The sequence below is a fragment of the Lepeophtheirus salmonis genome, chromosome 3 (genome assembly GCF_016086655.4).
Source record: "Lepeophtheirus salmonis chromosome 3, UVic_Lsal_1.4, whole genome shotgun sequence".
In the NCBI taxonomy this organism is placed as follows: Eukaryota; Metazoa; Arthropoda; class Copepoda; order Siphonostomatoida; family Caligidae; genus Lepeophtheirus; species Lepeophtheirus salmonis.
The window spans coordinates 16,927,500-16,954,300 of record NC_052133.2 but is presented as its reverse complement, the minus strand read 5'-3'; the positions used below and the strand labels follow the sequence as shown (position 1 = coordinate 16,954,300).

Here is a 26,801-nt window from a genome sequence, read left to right as displayed (position 1 = left end):
TAAATTATTTTATTAATATTGATCCCTTAGGTAATCAAAATAGTGTTTAAAGGACGGTCGCTACCCACAATTTCCATTATTTTATCTATAATTTGGACAATTGGCTTTGTCGAGCCTAGTGCATCTATGGCATTGAAATTACTGGAAGAAAATTGGTTGTAACAACACCAAGACTATAAACACTATTCATATTTCTATCTCCCTGGCTAACGTTTTCGCCTTGTTTGAAGAAAAGCTTTTAAATATGGTGTAATACACCCTTTTTGTCGGTGTCCATTTTTGACATTGTCTCAAACAATACTCAGTCAAACAATCACAATACTGTTAAAGAACTATTTTTGGTATGAAATCTTATCTTTCTAACTTCATCCACCGTAAACCGATCGCACTTATACAACGCAGGATACAGATTACTAAAACCCTCCATTGGAAAAATAGTTGGTATTTTTTTAAATATATTTGGTTTTTATCCGAGTGAAAGGGTTATTGAGTGTGGAGATATAGTTGTACATATTAAAATCTATTTATATCCAAAGTAACAAAACTTTTTTATAAATGGAGTTAAATTTATGTGATTATTTGGATACATTAAAAAATTGGTGTAAAGAAACATGTCCACAATTAACTGCATTGACAAAAATTCGCACAGACTTACTAAATGCATACTGGTATTTCATAAGCATCTAGACTGTAACAGAGTTTCTAATGCTAATCAAAAACAGATGAAAAATAACAAAAAAAACTTTTCAAGTCTTTTTTGTCTATTAAATTTTATTCCTAAAAATAGTTTACAAATAAAACATGTGTAGGTATTCCTAAAAAGTTAAATGACTATTTACTTATGTAGAAAACAATAGTACCTGCCAATGAAATAATTGAATAACTAAGTATGTATGTTAAAAATAAAAAACAAAGACGATGGAAAAAGTATTTTTTTTTTGGCAAGCACTTTTTGCAGGTCGTTTAAAAAAGAAAAAATAATAAGAACAAGAGAATTTTTTTATTTTCTATGGAAAATATAACTGTTTTAATTTCCTTTTGAATGAAATTTAAATTGATATTGTAATTATATTATTCATATTACAATTTCATACATAATTGAATTAATAATGAACTTTTCATGAGAGCTCGTTACTAAGGAAGTCATGAGTTAATAAGAATGATATAAAATGCAGAAAAACAAGGCCTTCTTCTTGGAATGTATCTTATATTTGTGGTGTGTTAACAAAAAAACAAGTTAGAATGGTTTCTACATTACATTTATATTTTTTACCTATTTATCTTCCATTTCAATCAATAAAATATTAAAATTAAACCTTTGGGCACACTGCAAATTACACTAAAGGGTCGCAAAAATTTCCTAATTCTATTAAAATATAATAATTGATTTATTTTTTACAAGATAAAATAGGAGCTAAATGAATTTTCCTTAATCAAATTAATATTTTAATCTATTTTTAACATTATTGGCTATTTCATATTGTTCCAGAAATTTGAATTTATATCCTATAAGCAATGAAAATTAATTGTTACAGTGAAATAATTAGAAATTAATAGTTCTTTTTTTGAAAAGTTATATCGAGGACAAATAATGTGTCATTAATCAAATTATGATTCTAAAATATAGTTAACATTTTTGGGTATTTGTTCTCAACCAAATAAATTTTTGAATATAAAGCCCATAATTGGCCGAAATATTTAATTAAATATAAATCTGTATACATTTATGCAGAAAAAAAATGATTTTTTTAAAAATCTTGCTTGTGTCGAAACACCAAAATAGTTAATTTAAAGGTGTTTTGTATTTTATTTACTCCAAAATACTAAAATTGAACTTCCCCCAAAGTTACACATAATATTTTAACAAATATACAGGGCTAAATTTTGAGTCAACGTCAAAAAGTTACATTTTTCTTCTTGGAAGGTCAGAATTCAAATCTAAGGTTAACAAAGAAGGTTATGGCTGAAAAACAGACTTTCTATCAAAATAATGTATAAAATTTTGTGGTTAATGTTGGACAATTGATTTAGAAGATAATAATTAAAGATTTGAAATTTTACCTTAGTTTTGACAAAATTACATACGCTATAAAAATACAAGACAGTTGATTTCCTGTCGGCAATAAAGGGTTACCCATCTTAGTGTAGTCGATTTACAGATTAGATAAACACAAATACTACATAATTCAATATAACTATATACTATATAATTCTTACCGTTTAAACTTACTTATACCATATGTCCACTTTACATTCATCTGAGTATCAAGACTGGCAAGTCTTAAATCAACTAAGAAGTAAAAATTTAGATAGAAAAAGTTGCTTTAAAACTGCATTGCTTTAGATGGTATCAATATATATATCAAGATAGTTTTTGGTACATCCTTATTGATATTATTTTATACAGTGTGTTTAAAAAAACACGTAAAATGTACCAGGGTACGAAAATAGATCCTTTCTTAACACACCTAAAACATACACGACTAATTTATACTTCAATTAAAATAACTGAAATAGATATTTTAATGAATAAGACATTAATGGGGATCATACTTCTGGTCAAGAAGATCAAGTGAGATTAAGATGAAGCTTGCAGTATTAACGGATTCGAAATTCAATTGAATGTTGTGACCATATACTAGGATCTATCTGAATGAAATTTTAGTTGAAAGGGGAAATCTGTCATATACTACTAATATTGCATCATTCTTGGTCCCTGAGATCTGAACCAATGCCACTAAGACCTAAAAAGTATTTTTTCCTTAATATTTTTACAACGTAGTGGAAAGGTAAATTTTTCTAAGTTTTTTTAAACACGCTGTAGTTTCATTTTGTAATGAATTTTTCTAAAAATTGAAATATTACACTTCAATAAACATAGAATCAGTATCATATTTCGAGGTTACGTATTTATTTGTCTTTTAGAGTACACAAATATGAAGACTCATTTCGTAAGGAGTGGGTCACTCTTGTATACATGGGTAAGTATACATAGGTAAAGGAATTACCATTATAATTAGGTTTTTATCGCTGAATTTCGGGAAAACTCGAGTGTTTTCCCGGTATCCCAGAATAATCATAAATATCTTAAGAATTTTTTCTTACTATATCAAGAAGTGGAATTTTAATTTACGATGTTAGTAGAATATGATTTATGCATATTATATGACAAAAGTATTCATTTTTACATTGGTAAGTCATATACATAATATATGTAAAACTCTTAAAAATTGTGAAGAAAACATCATTTTTACAAAGACACAAATGTAATAATTCTGCTATCAAACGTTCCTTAAAAAAATTTATAGATCAGGGATTCTCAACAGTTTTTGGATGTTAGCCAAAATAAGACGAAAACATTATCTCAGAGGCCAATTTAAAGCAACAATGAGTTTTATTTTATTTCTACAGTGAATAATATAAAAATGATAAAATTCATTGAATATTTTGTTTTTATTGATATTTTAACTCTAATGACTATAATTTGGTTCTGAATTCTAAATTATCTTTTAAAATTTGCATCCCGACTGGTTATGCCAATCTTCATTATCTTATTTTAGTGCTCATGAGTGAGTTTATTACGATAGTTATTTTTTAGTACTTTATCACAGACAAGACATGTTTATAGTTACCTCATTTCCAATGCCCAAGATTGAAATTAATAAAGAACAGACTACCCTTATTAATAATTCACAATATTTAAAGCTATCTACATTTTTCATCTCTGATTTAATTGCAACCTACACTATTGTGGATAAAACTATAATTTTTGCAGGTGGGACTCAAGAATCCCTTATATAAATAATATTAGGGATATTACATCCTACTTAGACTTGAAATAAGGTCGTCAAAGGCTTACAAAAACAACCTTTTTTTTTAGCTTGACTGAGCTTTCAGCCTCTAGACAAATATCTCAACTCTCAAAAACCTTTTTCTAATTTCATAGGTGCGGGTGGAATAGATTCCAATAAGCTTTTAATTCTACTAATATTTTCTATTTCTCCTAAAGTCGTTTCAAAAATATCGAATTCCTTAGCATTACTAAATTCAATGTCTATTTGATCGTTTTCGTAAAGCTTACAGCTTTATTGCTCCATCTAATTTCTAGCGTAGTTTTACCGTATGTATACATTCAGTATTCGTGTATAGTTGTATAATGTGAGTTTTTTATGGAAATAAATTATTTTCAAATAATAAACATATTTTCTGAAGAATTATTCCATTAGTAAAAAAGAGATTCGTAGCACATTTCCCTACTCAGTACAAAAATTAGATTCCAAATCATCACTAATGTTGCATTCCTTGTTCATTAACACAACATTTTTGTTTTTTGTTATTTTAATACAAACTACAGAAATATAAATTATTGGTGATACTTTATAAAGTTCAAATGTTCAGAGTTAAACTACTCATAAATATATAATAACTATTTAATTTTAATAAATCAAAAGAAAATGAAAGTATCAATTAACTTAGTTGATAATTAGAATGACAAATGTTATAACTAAAGAATGCATTTTAATATAAAGAAATTGCAAGTTATATTAATTGCAATTTGTAGAGAGATTGTAACTTTTGCACAACAGATATATAGGATATACTTTAAGCAACTAACAAGTCAACACAATTTTAGTTTTTCTAAAATCTTTTAGGTTCCATCCCTAGCCATAGTAAAGTTTGACAAGTAAATCATGAATCTGTAATTAGTTTTTAGGTTTCGAATCTGGTTTGTGGATTTGGGTTACATTCCTTGAATATTTACTTTTTTTTAGGTTGAGGTCCATTTTTGCCTCAGAAAAATAAATCTATAAGGAAATATATCAGGACAAGAATCACTCAAGGCTTTTAGAAGCCAAAGCTTTAAAAAAAATAATCATCAAATGCAACTTACTCTTCAAATGATAAGTTTTTGCTCAAAAACATATATAAAATTTGGCGTTATTCTTTTTCTTATCAAATCTCTTCAGTCAATATATTATTTTTTTGCCATTAACGTATTCTCAAGATTAACGGATCATATCAGGAGACCTAATATCTCTTAGGGTTATCATTTTTTTCCTTTAAATCATTTCATGCGTGATTTTTTCACTAATCGAGAATGAATCTTTTTTACAACTATTTTCATAAGTATATGTGTGAAAAATAGCAAGATTTCCTTCTAAGTATTTTTTGGTACACCACAATCTTTTAATAAATTATGATGGAGTAGAACAGTACCACTGTTTTTGAACGATAGATGTTCCCGCCTAGGAACAAGGTCTCCTAAATATAATTTAAATATTTATTGTGTAATTTAATAGCATAAATTGATATCATAATATGAATTTCAATTTACCAATGTTGGAATTAATATATAAATGATATTCAAAAGGTTTGTCAAAGATTCATTTTCATCCAAATTCAAGGCTGGAAAACATATTTTCTAGGGCATTAATTTTACTGAAGTTGTCTGATATTATAAAAAGATTATGAACACTAGCACTAACTTCATATTATAGAAAGTTAGGAGAAATGAAATACATAGATCGAACCTATGAAATAAGGGTTAATAGTAAAAAGATGCCATTAGATAAGAATTACTATGAAATGATTCATAGCTCAATTAAATACATCTTTTTATATATCTCTTTTGCAACTTTTTTTTGCAAGGCACAGTGACATATTTTTATATGTGCATGAGCTGATTCCGATTTAAGCATTTATAAATAATGATCCTCACAAATGACAAAGAGAACCGCTTTTTTTATACGTAAAATTCCTGGTTTAACATAAAAAAAACGATGAATGTTCAATGGTTTAGAAAAAGGTCAAAAATATTGATCAAACCTAATTGGCATATATTTGTTCTTCATGATGACAAGATAAAAAGTTTAACTTCATAAAATACAATCACTAAATTTATCAAACAAAATACAAAAACAAGACAAAACGACACTAAAAGTCTTTTTTTTCATTCATTTCTTCTCTCTCCTGCCCCACCTTTTATAATTTAAGGTTTGATCATATTAAGTGCTGTATCGGTTCTAAGACTTATTTCCTAATCAATCTCCTCCCCTTCCCTTTCAGCTCAATCTTTTTTATTACCATGCAATGGTTCTAAGGACCGATTAGTCGGTCCTTTAGTTCAGCAGTCTATCTTTTATTATCTTCACTCCTAGCTAGGATTAAAGAATATATATATAAAAAAACGAGGACAATTAACAAATGATAGCTAGATCGTATAATAATACGTTCTAGCCAATAACTTCTACTTCAAACTTTAGGTACCTTGTCTCTTTGAAAGAATTTATGATTCAACTTTCATAAAAGAAAGGCTGTAGTTAGTATTTTTGTCATTTCAGTTAACGTAGTTACCATTAAAGACTGATAAGGACAGGCCCTAGGACTGACATATTATATTAGGATCTGACTAATGGGACTACAGTTTTTTTAAAGCAATCCAACACGTATCATACTTAATTGAAATGATACACAAATCTAAAAAAAGTTGATGTTCCTACATTTTTCTGTCGAGTAACATCTGTTAGATAATTACCATTAAAATAATTAAAAGTCCAAGTTGACAACCATTATGGGAGAAATTAGCCAAAAAGTCAGTTTGTTTAACAACTACACATTCCAATTTTTTGGAATGGGTTTCCCATTGCATCGGCTTGAAATAACTATTTCTGGTATTTTGCTGATAATGGCCTCTACCTTAGGAGTCTTGGGATGGGTCTGATCTGTGGCCACTACCTACTACTACTATTTTTGAGGTTCTGACTTGTAGTTTGTCTTTTATTTTTTCTTCACACATTTGAATTAAAGGACGAATCTTAACACATTCCTAGACAATATGTATTGATGTTTCTAGCTCAGGAAGGTTCAATCGACACTCTCATCTTGATTATTCTACTTATTTGTATAAATGGAAGATGTATCCCTTCTGTATCAAAGCAATTTTGCTTAGAGACAGTAAAATTATTTTAAGAAAGTGTTTTTGAATCGATGTCGAACTTCGGTACACCTAATCTGTCCAACCGTTTGGTGACTAGTTCCTCCAGTGATTTTTCTCAAGATCTAGTAGTTCCCTACTTATATGTATATTTTGAATAGACTCCAGAGCTTTAAAAAAGGAGTATTTCGTCAATATCTTTTTCCCTTCAAAGAAATTTACAGAAGAATGCAATGATTTTGTATTTATCAATACAACCCATAAATGATGAAGGTTTGAAACAAAGTTGATTATCATGTCCAAATAGAAAATAATTAAAGATATAGGGAAATATTCGTGTAGTTTAAGGATTGCTTTGCTAAAGAAGGTTCGGTTCCGTTTAACACTACTCTTAGTTGTAAGCTATTAAGGGATCGACGATGTCCTTCTCAACCTTTTCTTCATAAAGAAACGAAAAAACAATGAGAAATTACATGGGAGTTGATCAATCTTTTCAACTTCTAAAATATGATTGATTTAATTGTAGGAATATTTTCAGTATTGTTAAATAAAATTTTGATAATGAGGGTTATCCTTAATAACACAAATAGAGAGGGAATGTTGGAAACTTATCAGCTGACAAAAGTATTCAGTGTGATCCTTAATTTAATTGGGAATAGGAAAGCTATGATGCTATATGTGAAATGGTATCGTTGTAGTACCAGAGTCACTTTTTATAAAATCGGACTCGTCTGTGCCCCATATGTACTTGGATCTGACTCGATCTGGAAACCAAATGGAATTGGAGTAAACTCAGTATCAACTTTCACTCGGACTTGTCTCCGTATCAACTGGGACTAGTTATTGAGTGGGACTCGGAAAATGTGGAATTGGATACAAATCTACCGTAGGGGTTTGAGGCTGTACCTATGTGGTTATGTGTAGTGTTGTTATAAAAAGTGAATTTAGACGAGCACGAAACGAAATCTGTTATGCTTTTTTTGCCATTCTTCAGGAGAAAACATTTTAGTATTCAGTGTGTGAGCACATGTCTAATTAAAATTAGCACTCAGAATTGGTTAGTAAGTAATAAGTATGAGTTCTTGTTGGACCCATAGTAGGATTGAGGATCGACTTCGTAGTAATTCTTGTCTTTGTCTTTAATATATATACAGAGAGGGATTTTTTATTATTTTCTCCTTTTCATAGCTGATTGCAACTTATCTAATGAAACTTCATCATAGCTAAGCTGATTTCCTACCTAATATTTATCAAATTCTCAGTGACAATGTAAATTATCACTTTAAAAAAAAAAAACATATTGATTGGTCATATTTTTTACAACTATAGTCATGTGTCCTAGTCATATGTAGACACATATAGTTCTTAATAAAGTATGAGTCCATAAAACATAACAAACTACTTTTTATTAATAAAGCTCTTCACAAAAATATAGGAAAATTTGACAATTTACCAAGTCTTTTCCGTAGCCGCTTATTAAAATAATTTTGTACATGTTTTAAAATGTAATAAGACACAACACAAATGATTGCAACCCTTCACTTAAAATATGAAGATAGTGGAATGTAATTAAGGTGTTAAATATTATCCGTTACCCTCTTAGTATCAACAAATATTATATATATACACTGTTATGATAATTACTTAATTCAAACGTGATTGACTCATCCTAAGCGTCTACGTTAGCATTCCACATTTATTTATACTTGTGTTGTGCAGGTATGTTTTTTTTTATTAAATTTTTTTTTAGGTAAACCTTCCAAATTTATTGCTATTGGTTTTTTGTTATACCTGCAGGAACATATTTTAATTGCAATTTTGTATAACTAGTATCCTGTACTTTTAATTTGTATTTATTGAACAACTTATTCAATAACAACCTCAGTCCTTTTAATTAACAACTCCTAATTCATACAATAATTTCATTTTGATCTATCAAAATTACTTATTTATTAGGTAATTGTTTACGTGGGAAAGATGTTCCGTATATATCTTTATTGCATCACGCAAACTTTCCTCTAAAAAGAAACAGGGGGAATGACCCGATATAGGTTTGTAGCCGATATCAAATTCTTTCCAACAATGGAATTGTAGTCAATAACTGTTGGTAATGGATCACAGCTTTGCAACAAGTTTTAATTCGAGTAAAAACAATTAGCTTTCAGATGAAGAGAAAAGAAGCAAAAAATCGAGAGCTGACCATAAAATGTAAAATACATTTGTATGATAGTGAGGTCACGTTATGTACTGAGTATATGAGCTATAAATATTAGACATAGAACACTTGTGAATAAGTTATTTCCTCAAAAAATAATGTATACCTACTAAGAATAGGTTCAGGAAAAATAAATCCATTACTTTACCGATACATGGATTTAACAATGTCTATCTCGGGTTATGTTAGTGCGATCGATTTTCACTAAATAATGGTAAAAAGATAAGATTTTGTTCTAAAATAACCTATAGGACAGTTTTTTGATTGATCAGTATTGTTTGAGCGCGTGTCAAAGGTTCACACTTGCCAAGAGAAAATGCGGCATATTGTGCAGTTTTTCTTCGAACAAGGCAGAAACGCAATCCAGACGCGTCAAAGTGTGGATAGTGCTTCTGGTCCTGATGCTCTAACATTTAATTATGCACAATTTTGACTTCGGTGATTCTGTTCCAGTAATTTTGATACCAATGACGCTCTATGCTCTGGTAGGCCAATTGTCGAAAATGTTTATAAGATAATGCAAATTCTCGAGTACAATTGTTATGTAAAAACTGTCTTGAATGCCAAGGAGATACATATTAATGGAAAAAAAACCATTAAAAGTAATGGATTTATTTTTACTATCCCCATTATAACAAATATCTTATGAACAATACTTTTGTGAATACAATCTGTTTGTAGAGGAAAGAAAATCGCAACTTTTACATAACCGACATATCATTATAGTTTTAACTTGCAAAAAAAGTGGTTTTTAAAAATAATAAAAAGGGAGAAATAAAGGACTTTAAATGCAATAAAATAATATTAGCAGTTTTTTTTTAATAATAAAAGTGTCCACTTTTTGCGATCGATATCAAGGGTACGTATTCCAGTTAAACTATATACGTTCTATTCCATTTTACCTATCATATATTTATATACAACTACATATTAGTATAAAATAAATATTGATAAGTAACCATAATTTCAAATCTAGCCTTGAATCCATCATGAATATTTTTTATGTAAAAAAATAAAGTCCTACATAAACGTGCAATCATTATGAGTCATACATATAGCTCTGTGGGAAAACCTGAAACTCACATACAAAATAAATAAAGTGAATAATCTAATTTCAACGTATCAAAAAATCCCCATTAGATATAACCGCAATTATGTCGGGAAATCAAAGACCGATTCAAGAATGTTATACTTTGTTTTTGTACCTACATAATTGGGTCTCAAACGTGTCCCGAGAACAATGGCTATTTGGATTGGCCACATAGAACGATTTTACTACTTATTATTTGCATTTAAAACTTTATTATAATTTAGTACGGGTCCTCGGTATCATAGGTGTACCAGGGCACTGCCACTAGTTTAAAACCGTACTCTATTAAACTTTTATTGGTACAAGTATAGTTCCACAAGCTAATAAAATTTAACAACCGATTACGTAGCACGTCAAATTTATGAACCCCTTCCTTTTAAAACATTTTGTGGTATTAAAATGTAATCCACTTGATGAGGTTGTCCCCATTCCAAAGATAGAAGAACGCCACAGACATCCCTCTAAGTACAGGGCGGGAATTTTAAATCCGGAACAAGTTTAGACCTCAATACCTGGGCAATCTTGAGATCTATGTTTTCAGACAAAACTGTATAAGAATACAAAATCTTTCCGATTTTGTCTGAATACAAACACCGTACAACCATTATGGTGTGCTCCTTTCCTTGCGGACGCCGCCGCCATAGATAATGCTGTTAGACAGCTTAAATTGATGTTGATATATCTGGTTTCATGCTAGAATTTTATGTTGCTGCTATCTGTCTATATTTTTTGGGAAACACCCAAAAAATTTAAGATCTTTATGTTTTGCCTAAAGGAAATGTGACCACCCAACTTGCCAGATCTGAACCTCTTGGACTACTAAATATGTGTTTCAGAGAGAGTCTAATAAAATTGCACATAAAACAGTTGACTTCTTCCCCGCTTCCATTCTCAAGGTATTGGTCAACAAGGATTTCCTCATTAAGGCATATTACAGGTTCATGGACAGGCTGGAGGCTGTTATTGATGGTAGAAGGGGTTGGTTTGCGTGATTCTCTTCACTATGAACCCCTACATGTAAGAACAAAAGATTTGTAAATAGGTTGAATTTGTTTTGGGAAATAAATTATCCTTAAATTTTACATTTTTAAAATCCCCATCCTATTCATGTCAATTAATCTTAAAAATAGATGTCTTTTATACTTTTAGGCGGAAATTGTATCAAAAAGTACCAAATTACTGATATTTTGTTTCGTACTAAAACTGACATGAATTTATTGGTATCTTGACAACACTCGTATGGATCAGTATTTTATTGAACTTTTGATGCCGCCAATGATGATTTCAAATAACGTTTATTGATCAAAATATCACATTGGAAGAAATTGTTTAAGACCGGCCCATAGTAAAAATCCGTTTTTGTAGTAGAGTCTAATCACTTCAAAATATTTAAACCTTTGATCCACAACTCAAAAGTATTTTGTATTACATTTTCCCTGAGATTCAAAGTTCAATCTACACTCAAATAGCATTCCTAGAAACAGTGAATTAGAAATAACATCATTACAATTATCTAATAATTTAGTATTTTCTGCATTGTTATAAGTGATATTTTGTAAGATCCATTCGCATAAACTATTTGAACATGCTTTAATTAGAATCATAGTCATTCAAAGGCAACCACAAATGCATTCGACTCGTTTTTAATTTTTTTTCCTACCATAGAGACAAGCTTGACAAATTTTCTTCCTATAATATTGTTTTATTTAATTTAATCCGTCTTATACATACATATATATTTAATTAAGGAGGCAGAGAGAATGATTTGAAGCAGAAAAATTGTTACATTGAGTTGAGTTATAAAAATGATTACTGCAGAATGCAAACTAAATATTACACGAATATATTCTCCTTATATTTCAATCGTAAACATGGAACTCAATGAGGCGTAGAATATAGATTTAATATTATATTAATAATGAAAAAATATAGAGAAATGAAATGATCTCAAAAATTTATTAAGATTTAGAAGAAATAATTATGAGAAGTAATAAATTTAATATTTATTTGATAATATGTAATCCTTTGACAAAAAGGATGAATATAAATAAATAATTAATAATCATCTTTCATGTTCTGGGAAATCAAATCAAAGTTACAGTCAAGACGAACATGAAAAGCAATGTATTTATTTGGAACACGATGTTATATATAAATAATATACATACATATATAGTGATAAAGTTTTTATTGAGGGCGCTTTTATTGCATGGTCTCATGTCAGCTGTTGCTGGGGACTTTTTTGTCTTTTGGCAGAGATGAGAAAAATTTCTTACAGTGTAATTGTTAAGTACAAGTTTTTGGATACTTTCATAGAGTACAATTCAAGTTCTCAAAAGATATAAGTAGTGATGTAAATCGTGTGTATTTTTTTAGTTGGCCTGCACTGTAGAAATCGGTCATGTAATGGATAAACTTTATTTTCCTCTGTTTTTGTCATTATTATTTAATGACTGAGTAGTGAACATTCTTTCCTAAATAAATTCAACTATTTTCAAATGCTCATAAAAGACAGAGAGAGTAATCTTAAGGATTTGTTGCTGAGTAATAATTGTAAGTCCTTGTTGGACTCAGAGTAGAATTGAGGATACACATAGGACTAATTCTTTCCAATGCCCTTGTTTATTTCCTTCTACCCTCCTTCATCGTCACAGATAATTGTAGCTGATCTAATGAAACGTCATGAGCATTATTCCTTCTCTCCTCCAAAACATTCTTCAAATTGTCAGGGTTACCATATTGATTTTGAATACTTCATACTTTAAAGAGTACCTTATATTCAGAAAAAAAATAATTGAAATGACTTTGGAGTCAAGACAAGTAGCGAGTCTCAGCTTCTGAGTCAAGGCTCAAGTTAAGTTGCAAAAAAAAAAAGTCCTTAAAAAAATCGTTATTAAAAAAAAATGGTCATTTGAAAAAGGGGTCTTGCATTTTATTTCCCTTCAAAAAATCGGGATTCAAAATTGTTTTTTTTTCTAAACTAGATTTGAATTTAAAAAAGAACAAAAAAGTCTTCTCACATTTATATTTGCAATAGGCTCTGCTCAGAGTAACACATGTCACGTGCACCAGAGATGCTAATTGGGAGCAATTTGGGCATTATAAAAAAAAGAAAATGAAAATAAATTTTGGTAACTCTGATAATTTGAAGAATGTTGTGGGGAGAGTCGCTTTGGTGTCATAGCGTTGAATTCGATCCGCTACAAGCAGCTGTGACAAGGAAGGAGGAAGTGGATAAGGTCTCAGGCAAGAATTACTACGATGTCGATCCTCAATTCTACTCCAAGTCCAACAAGGACTTACAATTATAAGCCTACCACAGTGCTAATCTCCGTCTTTTATGAGGACAGACCAATGTTTCATCCGCTATTGTAAATTTATTGAACGTAGTGGAAAAGAATGTTATCTCTTCAGTTGACCAACTAAAAAAAAACAAAAAACGGCCATTCTAACAAATGCACTCAACTATCATCACTAATGTACAGCCCTGATTAAAAGTGAAATGAGATATTGGCCTTTTTAGGGGAGTGACTAAAGCAAGGAAACTTTCAAATTGAAAACGGGTACTATCATTATTCAAATCCCTCTAGATCCGAACATATTCATTGCTGTAAGGAGGTTTAACTATACGTAAATGTATGGTTTAAAATACATATGTGTATATAAAGCATGTCACATGCATATCTATTTGAATGAAGGCAGGAGGTCATTTTTTATCTATTAAATAAAACACAAATTATTTAAAAAAAGAGAATATTTTTATGATCAAATACTAGGCCCATACCTGTATTTTATTTTTATATATATATTTTTTCTGTATTATAGTACATAATATGTCGTATTTTGTGTTTTGTATTGCATCATAAATATATACATTTGTTTACTAATATTTATGTACGTATTCATTGATCTTTGACGGATAGGGAATGCACTAGCAACATAGACAATACCATGAAAAAGTATGCAGCCGTCTTAATGTTTCGCAGAAATGATGGCTCATATTGCTCCCTATGAACAAAAAATTCATACATTTCTCATAGAATAGTTTTTCACCTCCATGACGACACACGCCTTTTTTATCTTTTACGCAGAAACGGCTCCAACGTATTTCCTTAGAAGAAATAAGATTGGGATAATCCAAAAGCAGTGTTATTCACTGTGTTAAGACTGAACAGTATAAGGTTTATTTTATACGCGCCTGTGTGCGTCAGGATTTGTACACATGTGCATGTATTACAGACGCTTAATTTTTTTATATGTGTGTGTTTACTACATAAATTGGGTTGAATCCTTTATTCTTCAGTATAAGGGAAGGTTTGAAGTAGCATGGATGTGTTTGAAAAAGTATCTGGATTCTTTAAGAAGAAGCAAGTGGAGATTGATACAAATATCTGCAAATTGCATTATCGTATCACCGCATCCATTTTCTTTGCCTGCTCTCTGGCTGGCCTCGCAAATCATTACTTTGGGGAGCCTATAAGCTGTAATTTTCATGATAAAGACATTAATTCCGACCTGGCCAAAGACTTTTGTTGGATCCACGGATCAAATTATTTTCCAGAGGCCTTTGATGGTCATTTAAAATGTGCTGTAGATCCCACAGGACGGAATACGGAGTCTGTCACAGATACATCCTATTACCAATGGGTCACTATGGTTCTTTTCCTTCAGGCTATCATCTGTATTATCCCTTATAAAATATGGAAATTGAATGAAGGAGGTCTCATCAAGTCCTTTGGAACTTCTGGAACAATGACACAAATGGATGTGGATGAAATGAGTCTCTCAGCTACAGCTCAGTCCATGTCAAGACACTTTTTCAATTTAAGGGATCGCTATACAGAGTATTTTTCCAAGTTCTTCATCGTGGAAATTACGTTCTTCCTCATTTCCTGGGGACATTTCTTTTTCATAGACTGGTTTTTAGATGGAAACTTTCTAGATTACGGCTCATCAGCAGTACAATATTACGGAATGTCTCCTCTGGATCGAGAACATTATGCAAATCCACTTTGCTCCACATTTCCTACGGAGGTGAGTTGTACCGTTCCCACCATTGGCTCTGCGGGTACTCCTGTTTCCTTTAACTCCATGTGTGTCCTCTCACAAAACATTGTCAACGAAAAAATGTACGTCTTCATTTGGTTTTGGCTCATCTTCCTCATGATCCTCTCCACACTCAACGTTATAGTCCGCATCGTGTACATTGTCATTCCCAGTTATCGAGCTGCCTATGTATCCCAAAAAGTAAGCCGCTATCAGTGCCGTGAAATAAAGATGCTCATCACAAAAAAGCTCAAGACGCAAGATGCGTTCATATTGAGTCAACTTGCAAAAAACATGGATCCAGCGTTATTTGACGAGTTTATTCATTATCTACTTCGTCATTTGGACAACTCTGAGGATGATGAAGAGAAGGCTCTTTGCACCACGCCCTGCTAAGCTATAAGGAGGCTGCTGCTACCCACCTACCTATCGGGTGCCATTCATTTTTGATCTCGCAATGCATTGAGCTTGCCACTTCAAGTAGCTAACCATTGAATCTCCTGGATTGGATATAGTACTAACATAACACATGATCCTTCATCATTAGACGGGAGGAAAGACCAAAAGATACCACCACGCATTTATGAATTTTCCTTAGCCCCAGAGGGAAAGAAATCAGTTATTAGATCATTTAAGTACGAAGAAGACTACGATGAAAGAGGAACAAAGAATTGTTTCAAAGCAGGTGTCTAACCGCAGTTTGTTCTGATTATATAAATGTTACATATATTTTTGATACTCATATAAATCTATTTAGTTGTTTATTATCTTCTAACAAAGTTTATTTTTCCAAGCATACTAAGTATGTTACACTATTTTGAAATAAATATTGTTATACTTATATACATAGATAAAGTCGCTTACTTCACGGCTGTAGACAAAAACATATTATTAAATATTGATTGAAATACGATCTACTAAAATATTGACATAATTGTACTCTTTTTGTCTGATAACAAATATAGTAATTATTTTGAAATGAGGGCAAAAAAAACCTCTCATATATGAAGTTTCAATTACAGTCTACAATAGAGTACATTAAGTTTCCTAACTCCGAGAGGGTAAGGTAAAAAGTTCTCGCCCTGACAATGAAAGACTTCGACTTATAGTTGTAAATTAATTTTATTTATCTACTTCATCTCCCTTAACTTCTACACACTTAATTCAGTGCCTCTCTAACATCAGTATTATTTCCTGGAATGAACAATCGGGAAGGTTGTGGAAATATTCATTAAGGCCCTTCTTACTTCCGGAAAGAAACTTCTGTAGTCTTGTGAACAGATGGAAGTCGGAGGATGACAAATAAGGGGGATGTCCGAGCAAATGTCACAGTTCTCCCATTGACAACACTCTCTTGCCTGCAGGTCCGTTGTCCTGGTGAAGCATGGTTGTTTCTTCTTCAAGCAATGCCTATTCTCCCGAATTTTGGCAGCTAGTCGGTCTAGCAAGTTGTAGTCATGTTCGTCTGTAATTGCTATGTATATTTCAGATAATTTTCACTTGGGTGGTTACAGTCTTGGGCCTTACTTAAGAAAGGGCATCTTCGAGGGATGTACAACCAACTTTAAATTCAGCTCCCCACTTTTTAACAGTTGACATGGAAGGAACAGAGCGTTTTTTATCTTTTACTCCGTCATAGATCCTCAAGAAAAATATCTACTAGATTCAATATTCTGAGTATACCATAAGTCCTTAAATATATTCATGTAGTCCAATTCGAGTCCTCAGGATTCTTTTGAGCTCATTTCATGTCCATAATTAAACTGATGTAAAGTTGTCCATAGTGCTAAGGCTTTTCTTTAATTCAGTATAAAGTGCAGCAAGTCTTTAGTTCATTTCTCTACCTCTGATGAATAACCTATGCTTTAACTACAATAGCTTCTATATTGATAAAACTTGATTGCATTTAAAGGAATGAAGAATTAGTTTTCAATATGTAGGAAAATATATATGATGTTGTTATAGATTACTATATAAGTGAAAATATACGCATTTTTGAGCGTAAAAAGATACAATTGTAAAATCAATTGTAGAAGTTAATTTTCAATTATCTATTAATTAACTTGAAGTATATTTATTTTTCTGAAACTTATAAAATCAATCCAAACCATTGATATAGATTATTTAAGTGATCCAATTCAATTTCTTAAATTTTTTTTTGTTTTGTTTAAATATAGAAAAGTAGAGTGAACCCATTTCTATTTTTGTAGATGAGCCACGACAGAATATTAATGTCCCCTTAATAAAAAAAGAGGTGATGTCGACTCCTCCATCAAAAATGCAACAGTTTATTTTTATTTTTTAAATGGCCTGCCTTTGTTCTATTTCTTATATTTCAATGCTTGACCTTAATAAATTATTGTAAATCATTGTCTACAAAAACTGTTCAAAAAATTGGGCAAAGTCAACCTAGAAATAAGTCCGTCATAATCAAAAATATGAATGAACGCAGAGCTGCAATTCTGGAGCTATCCAAGCATAGAAAATCACAATCAGAGAGGTCTAATGTGCTGGGCTTTAACCGCTTTAGTGTGTACCGGGGTACCGTGAGAGGCCAACCATTAGTTTCTACAAGGTCCACATCATGGACAAAGAGTACAAAAAAGGCAGTGCACTATTGAAGGCAGAAGAGGTGGCCTTGGCCGTGAATGTTCATTTAATACTTGAACCTTAATGCCTACAAAATAACCCCTCGTCAGATTTGGAAGTCTTTGCTTCGATTAAAGCATGTGACCTTAAATTTGATAAAATTTTCATAAATTTAATGATACTTTTTGAAATAAACGATTTTTAAATTTTCAAAATGTGTTGGATTTTAGACGGAAACCCCTGTATTTAATTCAGAAGGCGCAAATACATTTTGACAAATGAGAATTCAACAGTTGTGCCCTATGATACACTTAAAAATCTTAACCTGAAGCAGTATTGTAAGCTTTTTGTTTTATCTCCAGCACAAACTGTTTACTTGAAAAAAAAACAAAAAAACTTGTATATACGTGTACATGCAATGTTTTTCCAAGAACTTTGCATATTATGACCTTCAAACTGCAACAATTCTCCTTTTCAAAAACGAAGAAGTTCTGTGATTTAAAATATGTATTGTTTGTTGACGAAAAATGTGCATCCCTTATTTTTCGTACCATTTCCACCTTCTTCAATTCCACTTGCATAGGTTACCTTTTGTTAAGTCTAACCTATTTTTTTATTCTTCTCTGCGCATTTGAGTACCTTGAACTTTTTATGCAAAGATGGCCTCATTTTCTGTACATTATTTTGTGCGAGAGTATGTCACGATGTCTCTTCATTCGTGTTGAGTAAGTTTATTCTCAGCAAGAATCATTTCAGCTACAGTTTCATACAATAAATATTACTATATGTATGACGTAATTACTCACCAGAGAGCCATTTAAAATCAAATGAGAGAAGTCTGAAAAGAGCAACTAAGGCTTTACTCAGATTTTGTTTGAACTTAATAAGTTTTTGTGAAGAGAAGAATTCAAAAAACTCATCGAGTATGGCACTTCAATCAATGGATCTCTGTAGAGTAGGATCTTCAAAAAAGGATGCACATTCTTCGATTCTTCTCGCTCTGAATGTCCTAAATTGAAACCTTTTAAATTCATTATTAGATAAAAACGACACAATTATTATTAAATCGTATTTTTATGGATCGTTTCGTTCTTTTTAGTCTACTAATAACATTTTGTTATGTATATTATATGAAAACGTTGCTGAGTTAACCTCTGTGAAAAGAAGCTCACAGTAAAAAATCCACCCTCAAATTAATATCTCTATGATGCTGCTAGCTGAAAGTAACCTTGCTCAAATGAATGACTCATTATATCTATCATCCTTTCTTCCAAGAATAAAAATACCAGGCGAAGAAAAAGTACTAAGACCTGCCTCTATGTAGGCATTAAAGTACTCATAATTGATCAGGATGATGCTGTACATAGAAAATTTAATTTTTTTATATTTCTTACGATAACAATACACATTAATTATGAATCTGGCCACCATTAGCCTCAATGACAGCCTCCAAAACCCTTTGTACACATTGGAAACGTAGTCCTTTTTTTTACCCTCCACTGCTGGTTAACAGATGTCTTCAGGGCATCAATATTGGGGTGGCGGACTTTGCAGGCCTTCTTCTCAATTTGCCACCATATGGAGTAGTCCAGTGTATTCAAATCTGGGCTCTGAGGGGGCCAAAGGTTTTTGGACCAGAAGTTCATGTTGCTACCCATCCCCTCTTGTACAATATTAGCAGTATGGGCCGGAACCCCGTCCTGCTGAAATACGTACGTGACCTTGTTGTACTTCTTCATGGTCTTAGTGATCTATAGGATCATATTTTCCTTTAACACCATCAAATAGCCCGCCACAGGTAACCTGCATTGTTCAGGAAACCCAATTCGAGACCCAACAGATTGTGGCCTTGCTGGCAGGCCTTTTTTCTTCAGTTTTTGTTTACCAGATCAATTTTGAATTTAAACTTTTCAAAAATAATTTTTTTTAATCAACAACACTAATTCAAAAAGAACTGGGTCATCGGTAAATGTCTTTTCATCAGAGTTAGCCAATCAAAAATTAAACCGGGACCACTTAATAAGTGTGTTGAATCAAAAGAATCCTGAAGACATCGTGGATGTCTTCAAAAAGTAATTTAAGCCTGGGAAATTGAAGGATATTTTGGGTCTTCATCCTGTCATGACGTTTTTATTAAGTTGTCCTTCAGGTTGTCCCCATCAGCAAAACCATTTCTGACCCAACAGATTGTGGCCTTGCTGACGTTGCAGGCCTTTATCATGTCCATGCAAAGTGGTATTCCCAGCGTCGGATTAAATTGCTCATGATGGCTCTTTCGGCCTCCATCGCGACTTATAATGAGTTTTTGTTTACAACATGTCAAACAGTGTTGCCTGATGACAACCAGCAAACCCTTCAACTTTTGAATGCATGTCGAAAGGATGGTCTGCATAGTACGTCATTCAAACACCAAGGCCCTCAAAGGCTATGGCAGCCAGCAATGGGGCAATGACTCCATCCGCAGTGGGTACCAGGGCTTCTCTCACCACCTGGAAGACAGGATTGCTTGTAAGGGCGGCTACATTCATGATTAGGAGAACTCAGACACACATCTATTTATAGTATTAATTTTGTTGAAATTATACTGTTAATTAATAAATAATATCTTGTTGAAGTTTAAAAATTCAAAGTGTTCAGATTTTAATGAACTACTCGGAATAAACGTCATAAGCAGGACTCACTCCAAAGTCGATTTCCTATTCTACTTTGAGTGCAACAAGCACACCCACGATATATTGATACGTTTCAACCTCAAGAATGAAAAAATATTGATGCAGCTTAGGAAAAAAAAAACACGACTCGTATTGTCAACAACTAAAAATTTTACTTGCAAGTAAAAGCTATGAATTAATCACTCTACTCAGTGATTAGGCTTGACAATAAACACTTTAAAAAGATACAATGACACTTTTCATTTCAGATGGATATCGCCATGTTTTAAGGTTATTATGATTCTAGTCCAAGTCCCACCATAAATTGAATAGTTAAATTAATTGGATTTCCATTTTGAGCTTCCTTTTTGAATAGTTTTAGTTATAAAGTAGTTCACACTTTTCTCTGTTTGTTTTAGTGTCCATCTTTTTTCTCCAATACAATTTAACAATACACTTTTTATAGATATATATTCAGTTGTCCATTCATTTGCAAAAAAAAAACAAAGACTTTGTTAAATTATTATCAGTTGTACAAGCATGTATTGAATACTAATTCATTAATTCCAAAAAGTAGAGAAAGCTCTAACACATACGTATTGTTAGATAAAAAACGAAACCATTTCGTTTATACCAACATTATTATTTAATCGTATTTTCATTATTATTTTTCAATTATTAAATAAAGATAATCACCGTCTTCCCTTGTGCTGCTATATACATCCGATATCTGAACATTGTAGTGATGTAACGGATACAGAAATTGTGGCTCCGGTTCCTATGCGTTTATTTGTTCTGGCAGTTTCAGTTCTTAACAAATCACCATCTAAATTTTAGTGGTTCTAATCCCATTTAGACCCGGATCTTGGATTAGACTACAGATTCGGTTATAGCGTACCCTATTTTCTATAAAATTAAGAGCTATGTAATACCAGTGACGAGGAGGAAGGGGTAAATGCAGCCCTGCCGCTATAGTTATAGGGAGTTAGGGTGTCACCTAGGACGGCATCCTCAGACGGGCGGTAAAAAAATCAGTTATGTAATAAGTTATTTGTCTATAATTTCTAGAGTGTACTTTTTTTATTTTGCTAGTGGTAGCTAAAAGCCTCGGGTTTATTTTCATTTTATTTTAAATGATTGTTATCCTGTAAGCCTGACTAGGAATATGTATATTGGCTAAATTGCAGTGAACAAATTTGCAACATAAAAGTATATGTTGGTGTAAGCAAGATGTGATTGCTATTATTAACTATTCCTCTCAATTTTGAAAATTAAAAGTAAATCTGGTGTATATTTTAGGTCGCCCGTTTTTTTGGAATTGGTAATCTTAAAAATGATTTGTCTTTTCTGCAGCTGTTCTCATTATTATTTAACTTCTGAGTAGTGAGCATCCTCTCCTACTACATTCAATTATATTCAAAACCAGATTGAACATTTGTATCTGCTCATAAAAGACGGAGAGTACCCTTTAGGGTTTATTGTGGTGTTATAACCCTAATCCCTTATAGATTTAGTGTAGAGTTGGGGATTGACATCGGAGTTATTCTAGCAAATGTCCTTGTTTTCATCCTTTTTTTCCTTCCTCTCTTGTCACAGCTAAATGTAGTTGATCTAATGAAACGTCATGGCGTTTAAGCTGTTCTCCTCCAAAACATTCTACAAATTGTCAGGGTTAACCTGTTATTAATATGTACAAAAAACTAACTCTTTTTATACCTATTTATATATTATCAGGAAACAAGGAGTACTATAATTTATAGGGATCTCTGTCCGTCAATATGCTGTCCTAAAAGTTACTATATTTTTATAACATTCTCACTGGCTTAGTTTCGTAGGTAGTTTACTTTTCTAAGTTCGTTAGGAGCCGCGACCCGTGACATCACTAGTTCATTGTACTGTCTAAAAACAATGACGTCTATGTTATATATATTTATCTATTTTTTTGTCTGTAATAGGAACTGAATAAACTCTTTGTTAAGATATTTTGCATTTCTAGTCTACTAATATGTTTTTTTACAGACTGCAGAGTTCTGTGTAATTAAATGATACATATTATATAAATGCGTTTATACCTTCTTAAAAATGCTGTTATGTACATAATATAGAAATAGGCACATATTCGTCGAATCTTGATTGTACATAATATGTAGAATTCTTTATTGATGGATCATTGCAAATTCTCACTCTCTAAAACCGTGCAATAACTTATCAAGACGTACAAACATAGAAACCTTATTTAGATTGTAAAATTGTTGATAAAAAATTGAAATTGACGGATTTGTTTACTTTTTGTAAAAATATTGGGTTTTGGAAGGAAAATCCTAGATCAGTATAAACAAGGATTCTATTTTTTGGAAAATTGAATGAATGTCCTTTTTAAGGAAAGATAGTACAAATAACTTTTTTATTTTTAGAAGTGACATTTTCATCTTTCCGTAAAATACGTTTATAGAACCTTTTTTACTCTTGAAAGGGGCCAATGTGAAAACTAGAACCAAAATGATTTATTTGTTTTGCTGGTACCATGACAACTAACCTGGGCCTAAATGCATGGAACATTTCTTGATGAAAGCCTTGGACATGGTCGCCTACTACTGCTCGACGGAGGACTTGAGGGCATCAAAATTTTGGCGAGGGATAGTGCAGGCTCCCTTCTCGACTGTGCCCTTCTTGGAATAGTCAAAGGGGGAGTCTGGGGAGGAAGTCGGCTTTAAGGACGTTTATACTTTGATTAAGTCAACAATTTTTGGTCTCTCTTGAGCAGGTAGGCCTTAGTTGCTGCTGAAAGCCGTTACTGATGTCATTGTAGATAAAAAGCCTTCCTCAAATTGTTCATATAGCTCTTCAGAGTCCAATCACTGAGATTGAGAGTCTTGACGTGCTTCCTCATCGACTTGGGTGGACTTCTGGTAATGACAGTGTCCACGTCCTCGATTTTCCAATCGATGTATTGGTCCAAATTGGTCAAAAATAAACCCTTTAAGACTGAACCGGAATAATATTGCCCTCAGATTAAGTTTTAACATTAATGTACTATATTCAAATATCCATTCCATATCAGATGAGTGTTATTTTTTTATATTTTTTGGTATCCATGAATAATCATTTCGTGTAGATATAGTTAATCATTATATAACATTTATTTTTTGGGCCTCTCACTTCAATATATTTTTATATACAGCTCAATTATTATTCAGGCCTATCATTAGAGGAGGATCCCCCCTAAGAAAATCACATGATCTCTTATGGAAGAAAGAATGTGAAATTATCTACATTAAATGTCTTTACTCTTTCTTAATCAAATTTTATACATAACTTATCCATTAATTTTTACGACAGGGATTGAGTTTCGTACATTACTTCATGTAATGTACACGTGTGGGAGTTTTTAAAAGGTTTCTCTTATGACTTTTGAAGAGTCATGACCTTAAATATGTTGGGTACAAACATTCCATGACAATTGCAACAAATATAAAAGTTTTTAAGTCAAGGACTTTTGATACTCAATCCTTAGGCTATTAAATATCACTTTACATCCTATATAACATCAAAATACTATGCCCAAAAACATCAACGTAACAATTACTATGTATGTACTTGTTGTTGGCAGTCATTTTGTATACCTATGTGACTCCTCAACACTAAAGCCATTCCGAATATTTTTTATCTCTGGATTATATTTGTATTTTGAACTAATTATTTACTATTTATATTGATGCCATGCACTGATAAAACCTTTGGAAGAACCGCAAATTTACTGTTAAAGGTCACAAAAATTCCCTGTCATAATTATTTAAGGAAAAAATATCTGTTTGAAGTACTTTATCGGGGTCAAAAGAAGTTTTATGAATAAAATAAAGGCTTATAACTATATGACGCATTATTGGATATTTTACATTGGCCCAGAAATGTGAATATAAAGTATACAAGTTAACTAATAGATCCTCATAAAATATTTGGCTTTATGCATTTAGAAGGGGAAAAAAATGTGGGAGTATGGGAGTTTTTTATTTTCTACATAATTAGTTGCCTTTTTTATTGTTTTTGCAAGTTTATTTGTTGAGTTCGATTTAACACATGATAAGTTGTTGCAAATATCCCTACTACAGGGCTTGACAACATAACTTTATTTTTCCAAAATTGCAATAAAACAAGTTTCATAAATCAAAACAGTTTCATTTTTGTCTTGTAAAATTTTTGTACACATTTAATGTTTTGTTTAAAACAGTTACCGGGTGGACCATTGAATTAGGAACACACACTAATTCAATTATTAATGAAGGTTGAGTGATTGAAATAAATTCATATTTTGATATATTAAAGATATAATATATTATATTATATATCTGACCTAGGAATCTTCTTTGAAGTCCATAGATATTAAATATATTTTTTCCCTAGGAACAACTGGGCAAGAACCTACGCACATTGAGTTCAAGATAATAATTTATCCTAAGTGCGTTGACCATTCGTTCCAGAGACCACAACATAGCTTCCTTTTATCCAAAAAGTCAATAATACAAGTTTAATATATCAGAAAAGTTTTATCTTTGTTTTAGACAATTTTAAAAATCCTATCAGATAAGTGACGTTCCCATTGTCTAAAGACTGAAAAAATCACACAGTGGGCTTTTTTAAATTTTTCTAAATCAAAAATTTTGTTAAAAAAATATCTACTTTAGTTGTGGATAATTAATAGATTAAATAATCAGGTAATGGTGATTTCACAGAGGTCTTATAAATGTTGGGTTTTCCAAAAGAATTCCGGTTTCAATTCCACGATTTGAACAAACTGCAGTAATTTAGATTTTTTGCATGACACCAGATAAAAGCTCTTTAGCCGCATAATCTGTTTAGTTATTTGTGTTGAAAGAATTCTTTATATTTCAAAATATGAAAATGTCAATTGCACTAATTAAAAAACTCAACAGTTAAAAAACAGTTATTTTAATTTGATAAAGTATTATGCCAAAACCCTTTTTTTTATAGGGCCATATTTATATTCAACAGCACACACACGATAGCAGCTTGTTTGATTTCGTTTTATAGGCTACTATAGATGTGATTTGGATAGGACGTCCGGTGAAAGCATTTTAATTGGATTCAAAAGTTGTTTCACGGAACATATTACATAAACTGATTGACATCATCAGAACTGTACAAAATACTGAATAAATTTTGTGCAAAAAAAATAATAAATATTTCAGTTGTCAAGCTTTGAAGATCTTTTTGTTTTCTTATTGGTTGTCAGTTGAACAATAGAAATCTCACAGGATCAAAACATAAGAAAAAAATAATGTCGAACCCCAGGGTTATCTAAGGCAGGGGGCAACTGAATTTTTATTACTATTTACGTGACTAAAAAAATTTAATTAATAGTAATTCATAAATAGTGAAGAAAAGGTTGTGTAATTTGGGTATTTGTTACAAATCAAAATAGTATCCATTATTAGAAGTATACTCCGAAGGAGAACAGCTTAGCTATGATGATGTTTCATAATTACTCCGATGTCGATTCTCAATTCTACTGTGAGTCTAACAAGGACATACAATTATAACACCCCAACAAATTTTCAGAGTTACTCTTCGTCTTATATGAGCGCACAAAAAATGTTTAATCAAGTTCTGAATATCATTGAAAAATAGTAGAATAGTAAGTTGAATCTTCGGGATTTATATATTCATTGCAACAGCTCCGAATAAAAAAATTTACTATTTAGTCTGTCAATTCAACAAGAACAAAAAAATAACAACATACAATCTACAAAATACCCTTTTTTTTCATCACCATTCACATGGTCTTAAAAGGGCGACATCATCATTTATGTTTGGAGTGGCTCAAAAATTGAGGACTCATTTTGCGTCATCAGAGCGGGGATTTCTTTTCTTACCTCCTGGCAGTGCCCATGCAAAATAAGTATATCTTAATTTGGTATGGGGACTACTAGGAGGCATTATACCTTTTCATATGCGTTTGTACCCCGTTATCCCTTTATGTTAGTACCGGTATACTGAACAACACTACTTAGTTCTTATACAAGACATTAATTTATTGTTCAATTGCTGAGGAAAGGTTGAGAGATGTAATGTAGAATGCTAAGTATGTGAAAAATAGTAATTGCTACGCGAGATAATCCCATGGAAAGAAAATATAGTTTAGATTCTTCATCTTAAATAATCTCTTACTATGTATACATGAAATATTCACGACTCCATGACATGCAAATCAGTGAAAAGTATGGAAATTAATAATACAAAATGTTTTTGCAAGAAAAT

General features: G+C 31.6%; 2 protein-coding genes across 2 annotated transcripts in view; one reads left to right on the top strand and one right to left on the bottom strand.

The window, feature by feature from the left end:
• Positions 1-26,801, bottom strand: part of LOC121114025 (uncharacterized) — a 240,451-nt gene that overhangs the window by 99,290 nt on the left and 114,360 nt on the right. The window lies entirely within an intron of this gene.
• On the top strand, positions 13,326-16,132 carry LOC121114026 (innexin inx2). Its single transcript, XM_040707842.2, has one exon. The coding sequence runs from the start codon at positions 14,566-14,568 to the stop codon at positions 15,679-15,681; it is 1,116 nt and encodes a 371-aa protein (XP_040563776.1). The 5' UTR covers positions 13,326-14,565; the 3' UTR covers positions 15,682-16,132.

Coding starts and splice junctions, on each gene's coding strand:
- LOC121114026 (XM_040707842.2), top strand. CDS start 14,566: ATGGATGTGTTTGAAAAAGTATCTGGATTCTTTAAGAAGAAGCAAGTG.